Source organism: Cryptomeria japonica, chromosome 11, assembly GCF_030272615.1.
Source record: "Cryptomeria japonica chromosome 11, Sugi_1.0, whole genome shotgun sequence".
Classification (NCBI taxonomy): Eukaryota; Viridiplantae; Streptophyta; class Pinopsida; order Cupressales; family Cupressaceae; genus Cryptomeria; species Cryptomeria japonica.
In genome coordinates, this window is record NC_081415.1 from 48,953,946 (window position 1) to 48,974,964 (window position 21,019).

At 36.5% G+C, this 21,019-nt stretch overlaps 1 protein-coding gene across 1 annotated transcript; it reads left to right on the plus strand.

Moving 5' to 3' along the window:
- Window positions 1-9,552: 9,552 nt before the first annotated feature.
- On the plus strand, window positions 9,553-17,735 carry LOC131076805 (cytochrome P450 CYP82D47-like). Its single transcript, XM_059214357.1, has 3 exons — window positions 9,553-10,272; window positions 10,497-11,087; window positions 17,424-17,735. Exons 1-3 carry the CDS (start codon window positions 9,553-9,555, stop codon window positions 17,733-17,735), a joined length of 1,623 nt encoding a protein of 540 aa, XP_059070340.1.
- Window positions 17,736-21,019: the final 3,284 nt, after the last annotated feature.

Consider the following 21,019-nt stretch of genomic DNA (forward strand, 5'->3'; position numbering starts at 1 on the left):
TGCTTTAAAAAATGATGATGCAACGCTAACTGGTATTTCCACTGTGGAAATAAAATCTAGGCCGGCCATCCCTAATAATGTATATAATTGGCAAGTTTTTGCTGATGATGAAGATATTCTTAGGTTCATCCAATGTGTTGATGATTATGATGGACAAAAGATTGATTGCAATGCATTGGTGGAAGTGGTGGATGACAGAGAGACAGTGTTTGGAAATGATATTGTCCAGTTGGAAACCAACGAGATACCTAAAGGATTGGTGGAGCTAGAAAGTATGTTTAGTTATAATGATAGTCATTTACACCAGCAATCTACCACCAAGTTAGAAGAGTTGGAGGAGGTGAACCTGGGGACAGAATCATTCCCCAAGTTGGTATATATTGGAAAGAAATTACCCCCTCATGTTAGGACTAACCTTATCAATTTATTGAAAAGGTATAAGCATGTTTTTGCTTGGTCTTATGAAGACCTAAAGGCGTATAGACAAGATCTTTTTCAGCATGAAGTTCCCTTACTTCCAGATGCTAAGCCTTTCAGATAGAAACAGAGACCTATCAACCCCTTATTAGAAACTAAAATGCAACAAGAGTTGACTAAATTGAGAGAAGGGGGGATTATCAAACCAATAAGACATTCTTCATGGGTCTCTAATCTGGTCCCAGTAAGAAAGAAGAATGGAGACATTAGATTGTGTGTTGATTTTAGGAATCTTAATGTTGCTTCTTTAAAAGATAATTATTCATCCCCAAATATGGAAGCAATGCTACAAAGAGTGACAGGATGTGATCTTTTATCCATGATGGATGGTTTCTCAGGATACAATCAAGTGCTAGTAAAGGAGTCTGAACAATTTAAAATAGCTTTCAGTACTCCATGGGGAACCTATGTATATGTGAGAATGCCGTTTGGATTAAAAAATGCAGGAGCTACATTTTAGAGAGCTATGGATGTGGCTTTTAAGGAATTCATAAATATCATTATGGTGGTTTACCAAGATGATCTAACTTGCTTCTCAAAGAAAGATGATGATCATTGTGGACATCTAGAGAAGGTGTTCGATAAAGCCTTGGAATTTGGTGTATCATTGAATCCCAAGAAATGTCATTTTGGGGTCACTGAAGGAAAGTTACTAGGACACATAGTTTCCAAGGAAGGGATAAGAATAGACCCTGAGAGAATTGAAGCAATCAACAGAGTGCCTGAACCTAAAAATGTGAAAGGAATCCAGTCTTTTTTAGGCAACGTGAATTTTTTCAGGAGATTCATTGCAAACTTTGCTGAGATAGTGAAGCCTATTGTCAAGTTGCTCAAGAAGGACGCAAAGTTTCATTGGGATCAAGAAGCTTCAAAAGCTTTTGATGAGATTAAGAAGGCAATCCAGGAAGCACCAGTGTTGAAATCCCCAGATTATGGTAAGCCTTTTTCTCTGTTTTCTTTTGCCTCATATCAGACGGTGGCTGCAGTATTATTACAAAAAGATAATGAAGGATATGAACATCCCATAGCTTTCTATAGTAAATCTTTGCAAGCGGCAGAACTAAAATATGAAACCATGAAAAAACAAGCTTATGCCTTAGTTAAAGCTGTTAAAGCTTTTAGGCCATATCTGGTGAATGCAAACATCATTGCTTATGTTCTACATGCTGCAGTTAAAGATATTTTGTCTCAGTCTGAGGTTACTGGGAAGAGATGTAGATGGATCAATAGAATTCAGGAGTTCAATTTGGAGATAAAGATCACTAAATTGGTGAGAGGGTTAGGTTTGGCTATGCTCATGACTGAGTCAAATCTCATGAATGTAGAAATACACAATGTTGAGGTTAAAGATACTTTGGTTACTAGTATTGAGAGACAACTGTGGTACACAGAGATAATCCAAGTATTGAAAGGTAACATACTGCCAGAAGAAATGACACACAATCAGAAGAGAACTTTGAAGCTCAAGTCTCAAAAGTATGTGCTCATTCAGGGTGATCTTTTCTGGAGAAAAAGAGATGGGGAGTTACTAATGTGTTTGGATGAATTTCAAGCTAAACAAGTGTTAATTGAAATGCATGATGGTGTATGTGGAGGTCACTATTCTGCTAAGACTACTGCTGGTAAGATAATACGGGCTAGGTATTATTGGCCTACTTTATTTAAAGATACCCATGCATATGTTCGAAGATGTGATCCATGTCAAAGATTTTCTTCTAAGCTCAAGTATGAAGGAGCCTTACCCTTAAATCCAGTCTCTGTAGAAGCTCCTTTTGCCCAATGGGGCATTGATTTATTGGAGAAATTGTTGAGAAGTCAGGAAGAGGTCATGGATGGATTATAGTGGCCACTGATTATTTTACCAAATGGATAGAAGCCATCCCTACAAAAAGAGCTACTAGTAAAATTGTCATTGATTTCCTGATGGATAATATTGTGACTAGATTTGGAACACCTGCGAAATTGGTAATGGATAATGCTATGTGTTTCAGATCAGAAGAATTTGTAAGTTTTTGCAATAGTCACGGTATACTCATGTCATATTCATCACCTTATCACCCTCAGGGGAATGGACAGGCAGAATCCAGCAATAAAAGCTTATTGAATATCATCAAGAAAATTTTAGAAGAAAACAAGAGATCTTGGGATCAAAAGTTGAAGTTAGCTCTGTGGGCAGATAGAATAACAGTTAAAAAATTCATTGGAATGTCACCTTTTGAGTTGGTTTATGGTACCCAAGCCAGATTACCAGTAAATAACCTTCTTCCAGTATATAAGTTTTTGCAGGATGAGGACATGGAAATATCTGAACCAATGGAGAATAGAATGATCCAAATTGTAGAAATGGAGGAGCTTAGGACTTCTGCCCATAAGAAAAATTAGAAGATCCAGTTGCAGTCAAAGTATCTTTTTGATAAAAGGACATCCTTAAGGAAGTTTCAAATTGATGACATGGTTCTTCAGTGGAATGCAAAAGGACAGGATAAAGGAAAGCATAAAAAATTTGAATCATTATGGATTGGCCCTTTTGTGGTTTGTGGCTTGAATGGTAAGGATTCATATTTTTTGAAGAATATGAACGATGAAATGCAGGAATTTCCAGTGCATGGACAATTCCTGAAGCATTATTTCTCTTAATATCCATGCACGGTAGGTCCTTTGTTTATATATATTTTGTTTTCTTTCCTGCTTTCCTGGTTTTGGTCTGTGTCTTGGTCTGTTTCTCCAGAGTTTCTGAGTTTTCTTGTGTTGATCTCACAATAAACCATCCCCAGTCAGAGCCGTTGTTATCACTGTTTTAAAATTGGGTTCTTCTTTTTCCATAATTGGCTATGGTTCTTTGAAATTTTTCGAATAGGGTGTAATCCCAGGTGCTTCAGCTTTGTTCTAAACCTTAGGGGTTTAAGGGTTTTGATTTTTTAGATTTTATCCTTTTGTTAAACCCTCTGGTTTCTAATCTTCTGTTACTTTATTCACTTAAGTTATGGGTCGCGGGGTCGTAGGAAGTGTCCCCCCTTGTTTTTTGGCCTAGGCGGCTACATTGATTATTTGAAAAAATTATGCCTTGTATGCTTTTCTTCTAAAGTTGTCGGGCCTAGTAAATGTCGATCAATTTAAGAGATGATCCGATAGTCCGCGCTATTTCGCAAGGGTAAAATGCTCACCTTTTAGGCCCACGAAATAGCGAGAGTTAACGAGGGCCGTCCATGTGTCATGACGAAGAAAGTAAAGGGTGTAGCTGTCAGAGGTGGTTGGAGCCCCGTAGCTTTCTTCTGGCGTATTAAAAGGTAGCACGTGGCACAAGTCACTACAGTCAGCGGGTCAGGATTAAAGGTTGAAAGTGGGCCCCAGAAATGAGTCGGGACGTAGGTGGAGATGACCTGGCAGGTACAACTGTTAACAATTTATTGAGACCTCGTGGCTCCTTCTAGCAAATGACAGAGTGACAAGTCAGCTCCGAAAGTGACAAGGCGCCAGGTGTCCATGACGGGTCAGCGGGCCGACATCTCCTGAGAGCCTTCTCAGAGGGTTAAATGCCGATTAACTGTAGAGATGATCCGACGGCCCGCGCTATTTCACAAGGGTAAAGTGCTCACCCTTTAAGCCCGCGAAATAGCGAGAGTTAACGAGAGCCATCCATGTGTCATGATGATGACGTGAGAGATAGACCTGTTGAGACGAAAGTGGGGCCCCTCGTGGTTTCTTTTGGGCGAATGAGAAAATGACAAGTCAGCACTGGAGGTGACTGGATGCCAGGTGTTAGTAACGTGTCCGCAGGCCCACCGTTCCTCAAAGCTTTTTCAAAGGGTTAAATGCCGATTAACTGCAGAGATGATCCGACGGTCCACGCTATTTCGCAAGGGTAAAATGCTCACCCTTTAAGCCCGCGAAATAGCTAGAGTTAACGAGAGCCATCCACGTGTCATGATGATGACATGGTCAAAAAGTGAGCCCGTCACAGTATAAAGAAAGACACGCGGTTAGTATCAAGTGGAATGCGAAGGGATTTCTAAGGCCAATGGTTGGGTGCTGCATGGTATTATGTAGCCAATAGAAAAGCGGGACCCAGACTAAAGACAAAGCCGTCAGTAATGAAAGGTAACAGTGAAACACTTGCAGGAATGTTATGACCCGTTGGAGCGAAAAATACGAATTCTCGTATGAATTCGATTTTGAAGTGAAGGCCGAAGCATGCGGAATCAATGTTATAGTTAAGGCCCTGAGTACAAGTATTTGATTTCCTAACAACCTAGTAAAGATATCTTTTAAAAGATTTTGCAGGAGAGCAGACACAGAGTTATCTTTTTCTGATACAGAGCAAGCGGTTCAGTTGCAGAGCAAAATTCCTTCAAACAAGCATCAAGTTCTTTCATGTTTTGTAGCAATTCTTGTGTGGTGTTTTAAATAAGAATCATTCTCGTGTTGCAGGATTGTTTAAGAGTGTATTCATTTTCTTGCATTTTCAAATGGTTCCTAAAAGGAAATTTTTCGGCAAGGTTGATTATTTGGAAAGAAGTGTATGTGACGATTTATTAGAATAGTTGACGTTGTCAACTAACCAGGCATCAAAGGCCAAAGAGTTAGTGCCCAGGGCTCCCTGTCTGAAGATAGGAGAAGGATTGTATGACAAAGGTAATTCGCTGAGAGACCCACGGGTTGGACTGTCAGGGTTGGGGCTGTTTAGAGTCGGATTTGGAATGAGGAATTCTCCTGCTCCTCAAAACAGTATCTGGGAACTAGATGTTGGGAGATTAGTAGTCCCAGGGGTATTCATGGATACAGACTTGCTAACCCAAATGGCATTGAACTATGATTCAGTCACAAGATGCATCCGGGATGTAAATGGGAAAACCCTTGTGGAAATCAATGCAGAAGAATTCAGAACAACATTTGAGCTCAATGAGTTCACAAACTTCTTGGAACCCATAAATTTCACACAATTAGCTCAAGTGTACAGTGCACAGAGGAGTCATCTTAGGAATGGGCCTCTTAAAGAGGATTTTCTGGAAATAGGAGGGTTAGTAGTTGTAGGGCCCAACACACAAGAGCCTTTTTCATTGAGTATGTTTACCTTGAGAGCTAAAGGAATGTATTGGGCACTTTGCCAAGTTATAGGAGAGGATGCTGAAGCAAATATGTCAAATCATTATTTGCTAATGATTGTTCAGATTTTGAATCCTTCTCTTGCTATCACATTCGATTATGCTTCTTACATTGCCGATGCTATCCATGGAGGGTTGGTAGGAATAAAAAATGGAAAGGTGGATAGACCTTTCGGATGGTATTCACTCTTAATGCACCTTTTTCTCTTCAAAGGTGGTGATTATTTCGCTAGTGGACTGGACCTGGTTAAAGAGAAGGAAGGTGAGAAAATGCCAGTACAATTATGGAGTACTGTGTTGTCATGGGACAGAGAGGATGCTAATTTCCTAAAGTTCGATAAATATTTTGCATCTAAAATAAGGACTCTCCTTTGCTCTGATAACCCAAGAGTCCCCAAGGTTCTTCTGGAATTCCTAAGGCCAAAATAATTCGCAGAGAACATCAAAATTGTTCATAACTGGGGCGACATGTACTTATATCCAGTCTCCACGGTTTTCAGAGTTTTTGGTTTCAGGGGTAATCCATTTTTGTTACCTTACCAGGTCCCTCTCAAAGTGGGAATAGCTGAGATCCTTAGACAAATTGGTCGCCTACAAGAGGCAGAGTTAACAGGCAGAGGTAAAGAGACCATTTTCCTTGCAGCTACCATAGCCCACCAATTCGTAATTACAAAGGGAGGCTGGAATTGCTTTGAGGATTTCCTCAAACCCTACCATTTATCCACTGCAGTGTCCAGATGTGCTGATCCAGAGGACTTCTTCAATGGTGTGCTCAGGAAGAAGGTAGCATGCAGAGGTAGGCCTCATCAATTCCAATTTCCTGAAGACCTCATCAGAAATGAATTTGATTTAGATGAGCAAGAGTTGAGGAAAGAAAAGTGGGTGGCTTACAAGAAAGCCTTGGATTTTGTGCATCAATTTGATGCTAGCTATGACCCATTGTCTAGCTTCTTCCCATTGGAAGAAAAAATAAAAATTTTGATTGTATGTTTTGAAGATGTGATGCAGACATTGAAGGAGAAGAGGGAAGATGTGATTAAAAATGACCCTAAAAAAGCCAGAGTAATCCTGAGTAGGTCAGCTTCCACCAAAGCAATTCCTCCTGGTGATTACATACTGCGAAAGAAATCGGGTTATAGTGTGCTGGTGCCTACAACAGGGGAGCCCTCTTCATCCAAAGAAAAGAGGAAAGTACAAGATGTCATTGACATCCAAGACAACCCAAAGAAGCAAAGGGTGGGGAAGGAAGTGCAATCAGATACACCCTTGTATTCCCCACCCAATCCCCCATCCACATAGGAGATGAACAAGCAGCAGCTGCACACCTCTTGCAGTTGGGCAGCTTGGGGGAGATTGCATACACTTATGATGAAGTGGAAGAAGGGATGCCAGAAGAGCCCATTGAAGCTGAAATGGACATTACCTCAACTGAACTTAAAGGCCAGGAGTGGGACCCTGAGATAAAAAAGGCAAGTAGTGCCTTTTTAGCTGATGACATCTTTGTCACATCTGAAGCATTCATGCAATTCATTTGGAAGCAGCATATAGATAGATATAATGCTAGATGTGAGACAAGAAAGACAGAGCAACCCAACAAAGATCTAGCCTCAGTGGAGGAAGAAATAAAACAGGAGATGATGGAAGAATTCAAAACCATCACTCCTGAACAAGGAAGAGATCTAGTAGCACAAGCTGGAGTGCTCATCTTGCCAGAATGGAATATTGCTGATGCTCTGGTGCTGGATGCAGTAAGAAAAGAAACTAAACCCATGGAAGGGGTTACATTCAGTAAGGACAATGTTGCACTAGTTATGTGGTCCCTTAAGATAAATGAGGGCAAAAAGGGCAAAGACACTCCAGGGTCAAGTCACCTTGGTGGATTGATTGTAAAAAGAGTGCAGAGTACAGCGGTAGTAGAGGTTGCTAGCACTGTGCTAGAAACTGCAAAATTCAGTGTTGCAGTGGCTGAGAAGGAAGCCCAAGAAAAGGAGGCCCTCCAAATTAAGTTGGAAATAGTTTTGAAGGCCTATAACAGTGCCAAGGAGGAGGTAAGGGGTAAAGATAGCATCATTGGCAAATTGCAAAGCCAATTGATGGGACAACACCAACAAGGTGAGTCTTCAACATTGATGATTTCCTCTTCTTCTGCAAGACCTCCGCCTACTAGCCCCATTATTGAATTTCCACCATCTCCTGCACCTTCCAGCTCCCAAATGATTGAGATTACTCCCCAAGAACTAGAGAGCCTGAAGCAAGCTCAGGCCTTTTATGTGGGGAAATATGAGGAGAAAATAAACGCCACAATCTCCTGTTTTGCAGATACGATAAATGCTTCCTTGCTTTACAACAATGTGGGCAAAGTTATGGAGATATGGAATGAACTGAGGAGAGATAAGGCCATTTTGACACCCATTTTTGACAGATGGAGGCCTAGGGAGCAAGATCTAGAGTTCATGTGTGTATCCTGTGATGAAGCAAGGGCCAATCCCATTATCAAATCTACCTCTGATGTCGCTAAAGTTTTAATGCAATTGGCAGCAGATGTAGATAATGTGGATAGGAAGGTCAATCTATGCAAGAAGGAATACACTGATCAGGTTTTTGAGTTGCTCCCAGGAATTTTTGCCAATCCGGATCAACTAAAAGATAAGCAAATATGGCTCAAAGAGATAGAAGTCAAATTGTCAGCAAGGGTCAAGGGAATCATTGATCTTGATGATACCTCTTTCTTTGTTATAACAATACAGGAAATAGAAAAAATTAAATCACATTATAGTTTTCTTAATTCAGAAGTCAACAAACTGAGAAATTCCTGGAAAAGGTTGACTAAAATTAAAAATGATGTGATTAACTTTTCATGGCCGACAGAAGAGACATATAATGAGTGGGGAGTTAAATATTCCACCCATGATTCGGAGCAGTTGGAGAGCGCCCCTGAAAAGCCAGAAGAGGTTGCAACCGAACAACCCGTTGAACAGACTGCAGAGGCTGAAAAGAGTGCATAACTGTTTTTACGTAAAAAATTTAACCTCTTCAATTTTTGAGATAATTGTAACAAACTCTCCTCGAGAAGTCCAAAGCTTTGTGCATCCATGTTGTTATAAATGGATACTAGGACTAGAGAGAAAAAGATCACAAAATTTTGTAAGAAAATGCTGCAGAAATTTATCTGAGCTTTTCCAAAGTTTAAATGGAGAATCAGAACTTCTTGTAACATCTCTTCAAATGAATATCAATATACAGGCCATCGGTTTTGAGTAAAGCTTTTTGTTGTCTTCAAGTTTGTTCACAAATTTATTTACTGTTTTCATTCTGAATAATCCAGGATTTTTCTGTTTGAATGGAATTGCAAAGCAATCTCAGTATAAGTGTTTGTTAGCTTTTCTCTTTAGGAGGGAAATTAAATACGCGAGATCACTCATACCAGTAAATTCTTTGGAAAGAACTTTGAATTTTGAGGACCATAGCTTAGTTTGAAATGATTGTATTCTTGTATGTGTCAGGCATATGCAAGGATTAGTGGAAACCAAGCTGATAGGAAGCATAAAGATATATTGTTCCAGGAGTTTTATTTGAGTTTAGGTGACTCTGTAACCTTGGATAAAGCACTGGTATTAATCGAAGTTGCTTGTTGCATGCTTTGTTGATCAAAATGCTGAAGTTAAGTATCATTCCATTCTTTGTTTTCAGTTGATTTCAAGGTGAACAAATCCACTGGTTTTCTGGACTGGTTTGCTGTGGGTTTATTGTTTAAAAGTGTGAAGTTAGTTCACAAAGGTATACCCACCTAGGCTCCAAGGAAGCCCAAAGTGTAGAAGGTTTAATCAAACCTTGTCATATGTTGTCTCTGAGATTTTCTTATCTTTGATGTCTCCTCTGCACCCAGTTTAAATCATATTACTCTAAGGACATTGAAGGGAATCGGATTTTAGTTACAACAAAAACCAGGCCAATTCACTAGATTCTAGCAACAATGGCAAAACGCTATGGACCTGTTATGCAGGTCAAATTTGGTAGCAAGCCTGTTTTGGTGATAAGCTCTGCAGAATTAGCAAGAGAATGTTTTACAGTGAATGACAAGGCTTTGGCATCAAAACTCGTTCTTTCACAAGGCAAGCATTTGGGCTACAATTATTCTATGGTTGCTTGGGCTCCTTATGGCCCCTATTGGAGAACTGCTAGAAAAGTTTGTGTGGTTGAGCTTCTATCTCCAAAAAGAATCCAGTCTTTTGTGCACAAAAGAATGCAACAACTTCGCAAAGGAGTAAATTCAATGTTTCAGCAGGCTCAACTGGAGAGTAGTGTTAACATGAAGAGGTTTTTCTCCCAATTGAATTTTAAGACTATCATGTCTATGATCATAAATGAGAAGTATTTTGGAGAGGCCTCAGGGGTTTCAGAAGATATTGTATCTGAGGCGATTAAAGAGTCCTTTGTGTATCATGGATGTGTCAATATTGGGGATTATATTCCCTGGTTGAAGTGGCTTGATTTGCAAGGGTATGAGAAGGCTATGATAAGGGTACAAGCACAAATAGACTTGTTTATGCAGAGAATATTGGAGAAGCACAGGGAGAAAGGATCAAAAGATGAGGAAGAGATGGAAGACTTTGTTGATGTGCTCATTCAACAGGCAGATGAGAATGCCCAAGCAATTCCTGATAAAGATGAATTCATTAAGGCAACTATTGGTGTAAGTGTTTTTACTTTGTCATTTCTTAACAATTTTATTTCAGTTTTAGTTATTTATTTTCATTATTGTTGTTATTTTTTTTTGATTGTGTATAATTTTTTGCATCAATGTTTCAGATCACACTCTGTAATCCACAATAAGTATTTTCACATTACTATTTCTTAAGTTATTGTGACATTAATTTTTATCTCTTTCCCTTGTTATTAATATTTCTATGTTTGCAGATTATGTTTAGTGCAGGTTCTGATACACTTTCAGTTGCCATGGAATGGGCATTGTCATTGTTATTACAACATCCACATGCAATGAAGAAGGTACAAGAGGAACTTGAATCTAAAGTTGGACACAACAGACTAGTGGAGGATTCAGATATACTCGAGCTAAAAAACTTGCAAGCAATAGTGAGAGAGAGTTTGCGCCTTCACCCATCAGCACCCTTGCTTTCAGTACATGAATCTGTTGAGGCTTGCACAGTGGGAGGCTATCATATTCCTACAAGAACCATGCTATTTGTGAATACATGGGCGATTCATAGGGACCCAAAATTGTGGGATAAACCACGAGAGTTTATGCCAGAGTGTTTTATGGACAGGGAGATAGATGTAAACAACATACAAATGAAAGCTGATGACTTAGAGATAATTCCATTTGGGGTAGGGAGAAGAGGATGTCCTGGTGCTGTATTGGCAATGAATATGGTGCAACTCACTCTCGCAAGTTTCTTACATAGCTTTGAGTGGTCTATTCCAGCTGGAAAAGTTATTGACATGAACGAAGGGGTTGGCTTGACAATGCCAAGGGTGGTACCTTTGGAGGTTACCGTCAAACCTCATCTCTCCCATCATCTATACTAGAGATAGATCTAGTGTTAATGCCATATTTCTACAAACTCTCTACTCTACTCTATTTTATGTTAAATGCCTAATGTCCAGATGTAATTTGGACTAAGGTATAAACCATATAATTCAAACTATAATCACTAAGGTATAAACCATATAATTCAAACTATAATCGTATTTTATGTTTTTTAATGTGTTTATGGATTTAATGATTAATGTTATAGCTAAATTATTTTAATTTTAAAACTATTTTTACTATGGATTGCTTGAAAGTTATGAATTGATTGTTTTCATATATATAGTTTTGGACTAACTAATACTTTCTTGTGATGTGTGCACTAGAAAATGGACTAGATTATGTAGGTGCTAGCAGTGCAACAAAATAGACATAACAACTTATTATGATATTAATCATGAAGCCATTTAATGGTACCTTTGTAACAATGAGATTATCATGCTATATGTATTCTCTAACTGTTAATTTCTTTTTAAGTTGCATCTTAACCCTTTACTAGTTAGTCGCTCTAGAATGATGGCCAATTAAACCTTGCATCTTAACCTAAACATTCTATAAAATTTATCATTTATAGCATGATGACTTCTTTGGCCCTATAGACTGTTGATTACATATAATATTAACTGGTGAAATTCAATGCGACATTTATTATGGAATGATGTACTTGATTAGCGACATAGATGTATTGACGGATTTTTATCATCCATATTTAGTTTCATTTCCATTTTTAGCTAAAAACTCTCTCACCATTAGTTGCACCAGTGGATATATAGTTTGAATAGTATGATTATATTATTTCCTAGTTTAACTAGTTCTTCTCAACTCTCAAATTAAACAGTTGAGTTAAGGTCGTCAGAATGCTTGGTGCGTCAATGGATGAGATGAGGAGGAAAGTAGCAGACAAAGATGATAAATAGTGCAGTGATGAAAAAAGATCAAGAAAGGGTTCGGTAGTAGTTTCCATATAAAGGTGAGGTGCTCGTCTTGATGGGATTATGCTGAAAAAGCTTAGTAAAAATAAATAATGAATTTTCCTAGCTAAAACTAGCCAACTTCCCTATGAGATTTGAAGCTTAGCTATGACAAATAGTTGATTCATAGGCCTATAAGATGACCTAGAATTTGTGTCGAAAAAGATGCCTCTCCCAACCTAAATCCATCCCTGCAAGACCCTCGAATTCTTCAATCCATCCACATGGTTGTTGAGAGTGAGGGAACGAACACCTGTTCATAGCAACTTGGGAGAGTGAAAAAATAGCATTTATAAAGAAAATGGGTTTTTTCATAGCATTCCTGTAGATTGTAAATAAATTAACTTTTGATTTTTTCTCTTGTCCTTCTTATTAATACTTGTAGCTATATAGCATATGTGTAGCACAGGATCTGATACAGCTTCAGTTGCCCTAGAGTAGGCATTGTCATTGTTAACTACAGCATCCCCACGTAATGAGAAAGGCACAAGAGGAACTTTGGATGGTGGAGACTAGTGGAGGAGAGAGATTTACCCCAGTTAAAATATCTGCAAGCAATAGTGAGAGAGACTATGCGCCTTCATCCACCAGCACCTTTCCTTTCGGTACAGAAATCTATCGAGGCTTGCACAGTTGGAGGCAATCATATTCCCTGCAGAAACAATGCTATTTGTTAATGTATGGGCAATTCATAGGGACCAAAGATTGTGGAATAAACCACTAGAGTTTATGCCAGAGCGTTTGATGGAGAAGGAGATGCAGTTAAACGACATACAAATGAGAGGGGATGACTCCGAGATAATTCCTTTTGGAGGAGGAAGAAGAGGACGCCCTGGTGTTTCACTGGCAATGAATATGGTCCAACTCGCTCACAATTTTCTTACATAGCTTTCAGTAGTTTATTCCACCTGAAAATGTTATTGACATGAATGAAAGGGGTTGGATTAATAATGTCAAGGGTAGAACCTTTAGAGGTTACTGTCAAACCTCGTCTCTCCTATCATCTATATTAGATATAGATATTAGAGATAGGTCTAGTGTTAATGCCATATTGCTACAAACTCTCTACTCTACTCTATTTTATGTTAAATGACTAATGTCCCGATGTAATTTGGACTAAAGAATAAACATATAGTTCAAACTATAATCATATTTTATGTTTTGAATGTTTCTATGTATTTAATAATTAATGAGATAGTTTTAGTATTACAATTTTAAAACTATTTTTATTATTAATTGAAGGTTACAAATTAATTGGTTTCATTTGGACATATTATATGAATATATCTATGTGCGTACGTGTGTATATAAGTTATGTTTTGGACTAACTAGGTACTAATGCTTTATCAAGATGTATGAACGTGAAATTTGGAATAGTTTTTGTAGGTGCTAACAACTTTGGTAGCCTTGAAGCCATTTAATCATGCCTTTGTAACCATAAGATCATCATGCTATATGTATTCTCTTGAAGATCGAGGGTGCCGAGCATTAGTAGATCCTCTAGAGTTTTAGAAAAGGGAGATTCTATTACTTCTGCCCTTCAGAATGTCATATGCTCATCTGTTGTTCAAATAACCATTTTCTCCAAAGGATATGCACATTCCTCATGGTGTTTAGATGAGCTTGTTGTAATGTTATAACTACGAGATCAGAATGGTGCACAAGGGTAGGGTCTGACAAGTGTTTTCTTATAATCCTAGATGATGTCGATCATCAAGATTAGTTGCATGAGATTTTATTTCAAGATCTTCTAAGTCGTGGTAGCTTAGTAATTGTCATAATCCGTGATGAAGGTGTGTTGAAAGGTGCAGGTATCAGTAATTGATATAAGTTGAAAACAATGAATAGTGGTTGTGCTTGTTAGCGGTATAAATCATGCAATGGTTAGCGTAGTTACTTGCAGTCTTCTCCGTGATTCAAGGGCATCATTCATGATTGCATGATAGTTGCATAAGTCCAACTAAGTGAATAGTGCAACAACTAGTTAAGCATTCATTTTCTGCCTCTTTCACCACAAGCTTTGTTTAATACGATTGTTATGCCATTGTTTCCTCCGTAATTTTCATTATTTGCAGTGCTCTATAGTGGTCATCTTTGTATAAATCTGCATATTTTGCAATTGTAAATGTACAATCACTTAATAAATTTTCATTCTCTACAGTTCTATTTTCTCTTCTGTGCAATATTATCTGCAAGTTTTTCTTTTCTTATTTTCTATCTACATCTTGTGTAGATATGTACTTTATTTGCAGGTTTGGAAAAATCTACATGGTATCGGAGCTAGATTGCTAGAAAGAAGAATCATCAGACAGATTTCTAAAGATTACCATCATCATGGAAGCTGATGTAGACCTTTGTTTCTAGATGCATGCCTATTCTTTCCCCAATTTTTGCATGCTCCTTGTTTTTTTCCTATGTTGATTGATTAAAAATTGTATGTGCTTTGCAAGCACTGTATGACAAAGATCTGGAAAATTTGGGGTTTTGTAAAAAAATGAACTTTTAGAAAGATTATATGGGGATTTTTCATAATTCATTAAGTATAGGTTTATTCAATAAGTTTCCTAAATAAACATAGAAGATTAAAGTTGCTATTAACCACTAAGTTCTTTATTCTTCCTCCATTTGGCAGCCAAAAATGTTCTTTTGTTCTCAATTCCTGTATACATGAGATTCCAATGTTGCAACTTTGTTTGGTCCTAGAGATTCTTTCTAGCAGGGTTGCTGTCTACATGAGATTCTAGAGTCACATCCTTGAGTGCTTCCAGAGTTTCTTTCTAGTGGGAAATTATTGAGCATTAGATAAAGAAATGCATCATACCAACTGAAGGACATCTTTGCAGTTCTCCAGTTTGGAGCACATTTCTGCAGATTCATATCTTCCTATTTTCAGATGACCAGTTTATATATTCATAGACCGTGTACCTATCTGTCCATCCATTTAAGCAATGACGGATATGTACAATTACATTTTCAAAGTATCCCAGAGGTACTCATGTAGTGTTTCTATGATTCTAATACAATCCTATTGCAATGTGGATTCATTTCCAATTCTTCTTCATCGACAATTGCAACTTTCTTCTTTAGTTTGAATAAATGGTTAGGAATTTCTCTCAATTGGCTTTTCTCCTTTCTTCTTTGTAATTGGGTTCTTGATCAAGCTTTGTTGCTAGGACCCAAATCTCTCCTTAGTTAAGCTTAAAGGGGGGTGTTAGTGTTCAGTAAGCTCCGGTCTCAGTGAACTGATATCGCATGTTCTATTTTACATTAAGCTAACTATGGAGAACTGGGAATTAGACTCACTTAGACTCTACCTTGTAATTTCAGTTTAACTTATCTACATCGTCAGAAATTACATGCATTCTTGTATAATTTTTTCTTCTGATCTATATATCATTTGCAATTCATACAAATTTGTAATAATGGAGATGATTGAATTGCATTAATTCAGTTTTGATTTTCTTCTCTATTTTACTTGCAAGTTTGCTTCTTTCTTTTTTGTGAATGGGTTCCTAAGCAGGCTTTGTTGTCAGGACCTATATCTCTCCTATCTCTCATTAGGTAGACTTAATAGGGGGTGTTAGCACACACTTAACATTTTGTTTTGCACCGTATTTTATGGACAAGAGACTATGCATATGTGTTGTGCATGTAAGCTAACTAAACAATTCTAACTCCACCTCTACCTCATAATTTTAGTGAAATTCTTACAAATATTCAAAATTTTCATGCATTTCATGCATAATTTTTGCTTCTATGATCTATATATCATTTTATAACTCATACAGATTCATAATGAAGATGATTGAATTGCATTAATTCAGTTCTAATTTTCTTCTCTATTTTGCTTGCAAATTTTGCTTCTTTCTTTTCTGCTAGATCTATTTTATTTTGCAAGTATAACTACAAAATTATACATGGTATCAGAGCAGGTTGTTAGGAAGAAAAATTGAAACACTTTTATTTGTAGGCACTAAAGATTGAGTTGTTTTAGAGTCAAATATTCATTGTATTGAAGGTTTTGTTTTTGTACATTTTTGGGAGATATATTAAGGAGTGAAACATGTATATGTTTAAGGGTTGCAGATGCAAGTATTGTGGGAGAAATCAACATGGGAATGAGTGGTATCCTCATTTGTCACATACTGTCTTTCAACTCTTGTTTGGGAATGCATCAAAATCTCAAGTTGCTCCTTGCCCACCTACAAAAATAGTTGATTTACCTTCACCTGTGAGTTTGATAGAGATCTTGGCTTCTTTGAATTCTACTTCAAATTCTCTTCAGCGGGTTCATTCTTGTCCTCTTGATGAGCGAGATATCATCATATCAGACATTTATCATTTGTTTATTGAATCTCTCTCTGATCATGATGACAATATTGAGGACACGTGCCTTCTCTCTGATGTCGACTCACATCAAGTTGCATCTTCTTTTGGTTTGGATTCTCTTATTTTCTCTCAACCACTCCATGCTACTATCTTGACACATCTTGATTCATATCCGAACAAATCTCACACTTCAGTGGTCACTATCTGAAAACTTGTATGGCAGAGTCACAGTTCTGCATCAAATTGGAGAAACATGAGTATTTTTCAGAACCATTCATCTTGGTTCCTTCATACATTTCACTTGAGTGAGAATTCAGTAGTTTGACAACTCGAGGTTTCTATATTCCAAAAGGAAGAGGCATCATTTGTTGCAAGGGAACCTACTATAGCATTCGCTTTGCTACATTCTATATTGATATTCTTTCTCTTCTTTGTGAAGGCACACATAGCCAATTTTTGCAAGACCTTCTTTGGTTGCAAGACATTGTAGCATATTAAGTGTCATGTAAAGTTAGTGTAATTTTGAGAGAGGGTTTTGTTCCCACTGGGTTTTCCCTCTTTCCTCTCATCTTTCCTCTTTTCTATCTCTCCTTAGTTAGACTTAAGGGGGGATCTTAGCGGTATAAATCATGCAGTGGTTAGTGTAGTTACTTACAGTCTTCTTCATGATTCAAGGGCATCATTCATGATTGCATGATATTTAACTAAGCGAAGACTGCAACAGCTAGTTAAGCATTCATGCTCTGCCTCTTTCACCACAAGCTTTGTTTAATATGATAGTTATGCCATTGTTTCCTCAGTAATTTCCATTATCTGCAATAGTCTACGGTGGTTATCTTTGTATACATCTGCGTATTTTACAGTTGTAAATGTACAATGACTTAATATATTTTCATTCTCTATAGTTCTATTTTCTCTTCTGTGCAATATTATCTGCAAGTTTTGCTTTTCTTATTTTCTAGCTAGATCTTGTACAGATCTGTACTTTATTTGCAGGTTTGGAAAATTTTATGTAGTGCTAGAGAACTCTTCTGTAATCATGCTTTTGGCGGAAAGGAACCAACCTATCGATATGAGCAGCTGGTTGAAAGGTTCGTGCAAGTCTGTAGAGATTTACTCCTCTCACTCAAAGTTTTGGGCAGCCAAGTTTGTGGAAGGGATGACAAGTATTGGAACTTAGAATTGGAAAAAGCTAGGGTTACCCAGCCCAATGATGTCAGGCGATGTCTTAAAATCAGCTTTGACAATTTGGACAGTGTGGAGAAACATATTTTTATGGATATTGCGTGTTTCTATAATGCCAGATAAAAAGATAGCGCCGGAGAAGTATTGAAGAAGTCTTACAGGACACCTAGATACGTGCCTTGTCGATCTAAAGTTCACTGTTGCCGTGGGGATAAATACTTATTCCATGCCTTTTCAGTTTGGGTAACAATCAGTTGTCTTGAAGCGGGGAGGCGCTGCGGTCAGCACGCTGACTGGAGCCAAAGTCATATGAGACTGGACAAAAAATATAAGACTGAATGAATAAAAGGATCAATATCATGTGTTATAGGAATGGTATTATTGCGATTGAGTTTTCTGATTTCTCCCTTAAAGGTTCTAAAATCAGTAGTAGTACGACCATACTTGTTGTGACAAGCACAAAAGAAGAAATCTGTATGGTTGCGTTTCATAAGCTAACGAAGTTCGAAGAGTGATGATATAGTCGCATAAGAGTCTTAACAAGATTTGGTCTTCTTCAGATAAAGGAACATGGTTAGATATTATTTTAATATCAAGTAAAAGAGAGTGGATTTTTATGTTCAAAGTAATGAAGAAATGGGTGGAAGGAAAAGAGTAGGGAATTTTATGCCAACTTTATAATAATGAGGTTTGGGTATATAACGATCTTAATTTTTTATTTCATATGTTCAAGACCATCATCATTGTATTCTTATTTAGAAATAATGTTAAAACTAGCTTTGTGATGTGTATGCAACTTTAATGGAGAAAGACTTTCATCATAGATCTCATTAAAATCAATTGTATAAGCATATTTAAGTAGCATGTTTTGAAACACTTAAAGGATGAATAGATGAATAAGGATTGATCCTTCTGGGAGGATGCTCATCTTTGTTAACATCATTCATGTCCATTTTGGAGGTTAAGGAATCCTCTCTTATTAGGTGCCTTTACAAGTGTTTTCATCTTTCAATGTCTCATTTCTACTTAATGTAATATTAAGTGACATGTTATTAAGGAAGTGAGTAATACCATGTTGCCTTAAACATCTTGATAAATAAGATAATCTCTAGGATAGTAATAAATATCTATGTCCATTTATGTGTTAAGATTTGGATTATCAATGTCTAAGGCATGTTCCTCTTGCACCAAAGTATCCTTATGAATGAGGGGAGTCATGCAAGAGGAATCATCATCATTCCTCAATGCTTCATATCTAGTAGACAAATTATTAATAAAAGTATTAATGGTATCTTCTTCTTGCACCAAAATACACTCATGAATAAGGGAAATTTTGGGAGATCGACAAACATTGTTCATCTCAATATCATTTAAAGGAGTATTACCAAAAATGCAACATGAAACATCTACCTCGAAGATTTTATGAAAGAAAAACATGTCATGAACATATTTGAAATCCTCATTGTGTAATAATATGAAATATTTATCAAGTCTTTTTAAATAACACATATCATGAACATCCATGAAATCCTTATTTGGAATACATGATGATGCAATGACTCAATGCAAGTAATATGAAATTAAATATGCCTCTTTCCCACAAATGATCTTGGTAGGTGTATCTAATTAGTAATGTAATCATATGTGAGAGTACAAGCCAATCAAATTTGGTAGGATTCATGAGTTAAATTATAAGATATCGAGGCATAAGACACGTTGGGTTCACCAAAATGATATGTATGAAAATGAGATCCTAGGCTTATGCATGAAAACTAAGATCTCAAATATCCATTACATAGCATTGGAGTAGAAATAGGCCCAAGTTTAGTCATGAAAGGAAAGCTATTGACATAGATTATGTTCCTTTGTTGCAATGGTATTGAGATTGTAAAGTGTGTGCAAATGAACTAATAAAATATGGAGTTGAAAGTGTTGGACTAATGTTCTAGGTTCTCTAATATAGTGGTTGTCCAAATTGACATTATGGAGCATAGATGCAATCAAAAGGTTCTATAGACATGTCTCCCAAAATAATAGCCAAACAAGTGTTAGACGCGAGTGTTGGCTACCCTAGTCCAAGGGACTTTGCCTATTTGAAATTTAGGACGGTCTCTAATTGTCTACTCTATGTTCTTGTGACTCACCAGTGATAACTTTAAGAAATCCCCCTCAAAAAAAGATATAAAATTGTGATGAATTTTTATTTATTTAGGATAAAACTAATATTTTTTATTGGCGAATCTTTCATTTTTTAAAAGAAAAATGTTAATTTTATTGGTGAATTTTTATTTATAAAATTTCTTTGGTAGAAAATCTTGGCAAATCTTAGAAAATAATATGAGTATGAATTAATTCCTATTGCAAATAATTTCATTTTAAAAAATAAATTCTTATAGAAAAGTAGAGGCCTAAGGTGGAAATCGTTAAATGAGTTTAAAGGGTAGACACTACTTTATTTAGTTACTACCATTAACTTAAGTTAATCTAATAGCCCTCTTTATATTTTGTCAGATAAAATTTACTTAAAACTTGTAATACTCATGGGTCCCAAAATTATTTTTATACCATTGATTTCCATTGAGGTCAACAATTGAAAAGCAACTCAACCCCCACGAGCATTACAACTTGTAGGTACAATTTACCTCATAGAATTTTGGATCATAAGTAAACCATAACGAGATTTGTTATACACACAATTCCAACCAATTTATTTTAATATAGAAAATCTAATCACACTCTTATAAGAGTGACTAGATATTAAATGTGCCTTGTGATTACAAATGATGCTTATTATAATTATTTCTCATGGTATCTCTAACAGTAATAGTAAGATAACGACTTTCCTACTATTTATCAAAAAAAAAACAAAAAAAAAAATGACTTTCCTACTAAATCAAATATCAAGATAAATAGTCTATTAAAAAAATATGTTAATAAATGTATATAAATTATATATTTAAAAAAAAATCTATATAATGATAAGATGAATATATATATATTGTTAACATCTACCCAAAAATACAAAAGATAAATATGAAATAAAATAATCAATATATTTACAATTCCAAAACCTTGTCTATTGAGCTGATAGGAGAAGTTTATGAATTATATTTTTTATATTTTAAGACCAGCTTTATGATATTCTAAAATTAAATTCTCTAACATTTCAATATATTTCTATATGGTACATAAAACTCCCCAAAAGTAATAATACTGTTGGTACTTCTAATAATTTCTGGAAGCAGTAACATTGTAACACGGGCTTCATTTGCCTGCACAAAGTTTCTCCAGAAAACATGGAAGGATCTCATTTATCTTTGGTACTAAACAGAAGCTTATAGATTGTTTGTGCTCCCAATCATATGAGCAGTATTTTATTCAAAATTTAAACCATAAACAAAAACAAA

Excerpts from the sequence above, each read along its gene's own strand:
- LOC131076805 (XM_059214357.1), top strand. The coding sequence starts at position 9,553 with ATGGCAAAACGCTATGGACCTGTTATGCAGGTCAAATTTGGTAGCAAG. Across the intron at positions 10,273-10,496 it reads TCATTAAGGCAACTATTGGT|ATTATGTTTAGTGCAGGTTC; the intron begins GTAAGTGTTTTT and ends CTATGTTTGCAG. Across the intron at positions 11,088-17,423 it reads CAAGGGTGGTACCTTTGGAG|GTTTGGAAAATTTTATGTAG; the intron begins GTTACCGTCAAA and ends CTTTATTTGCAG.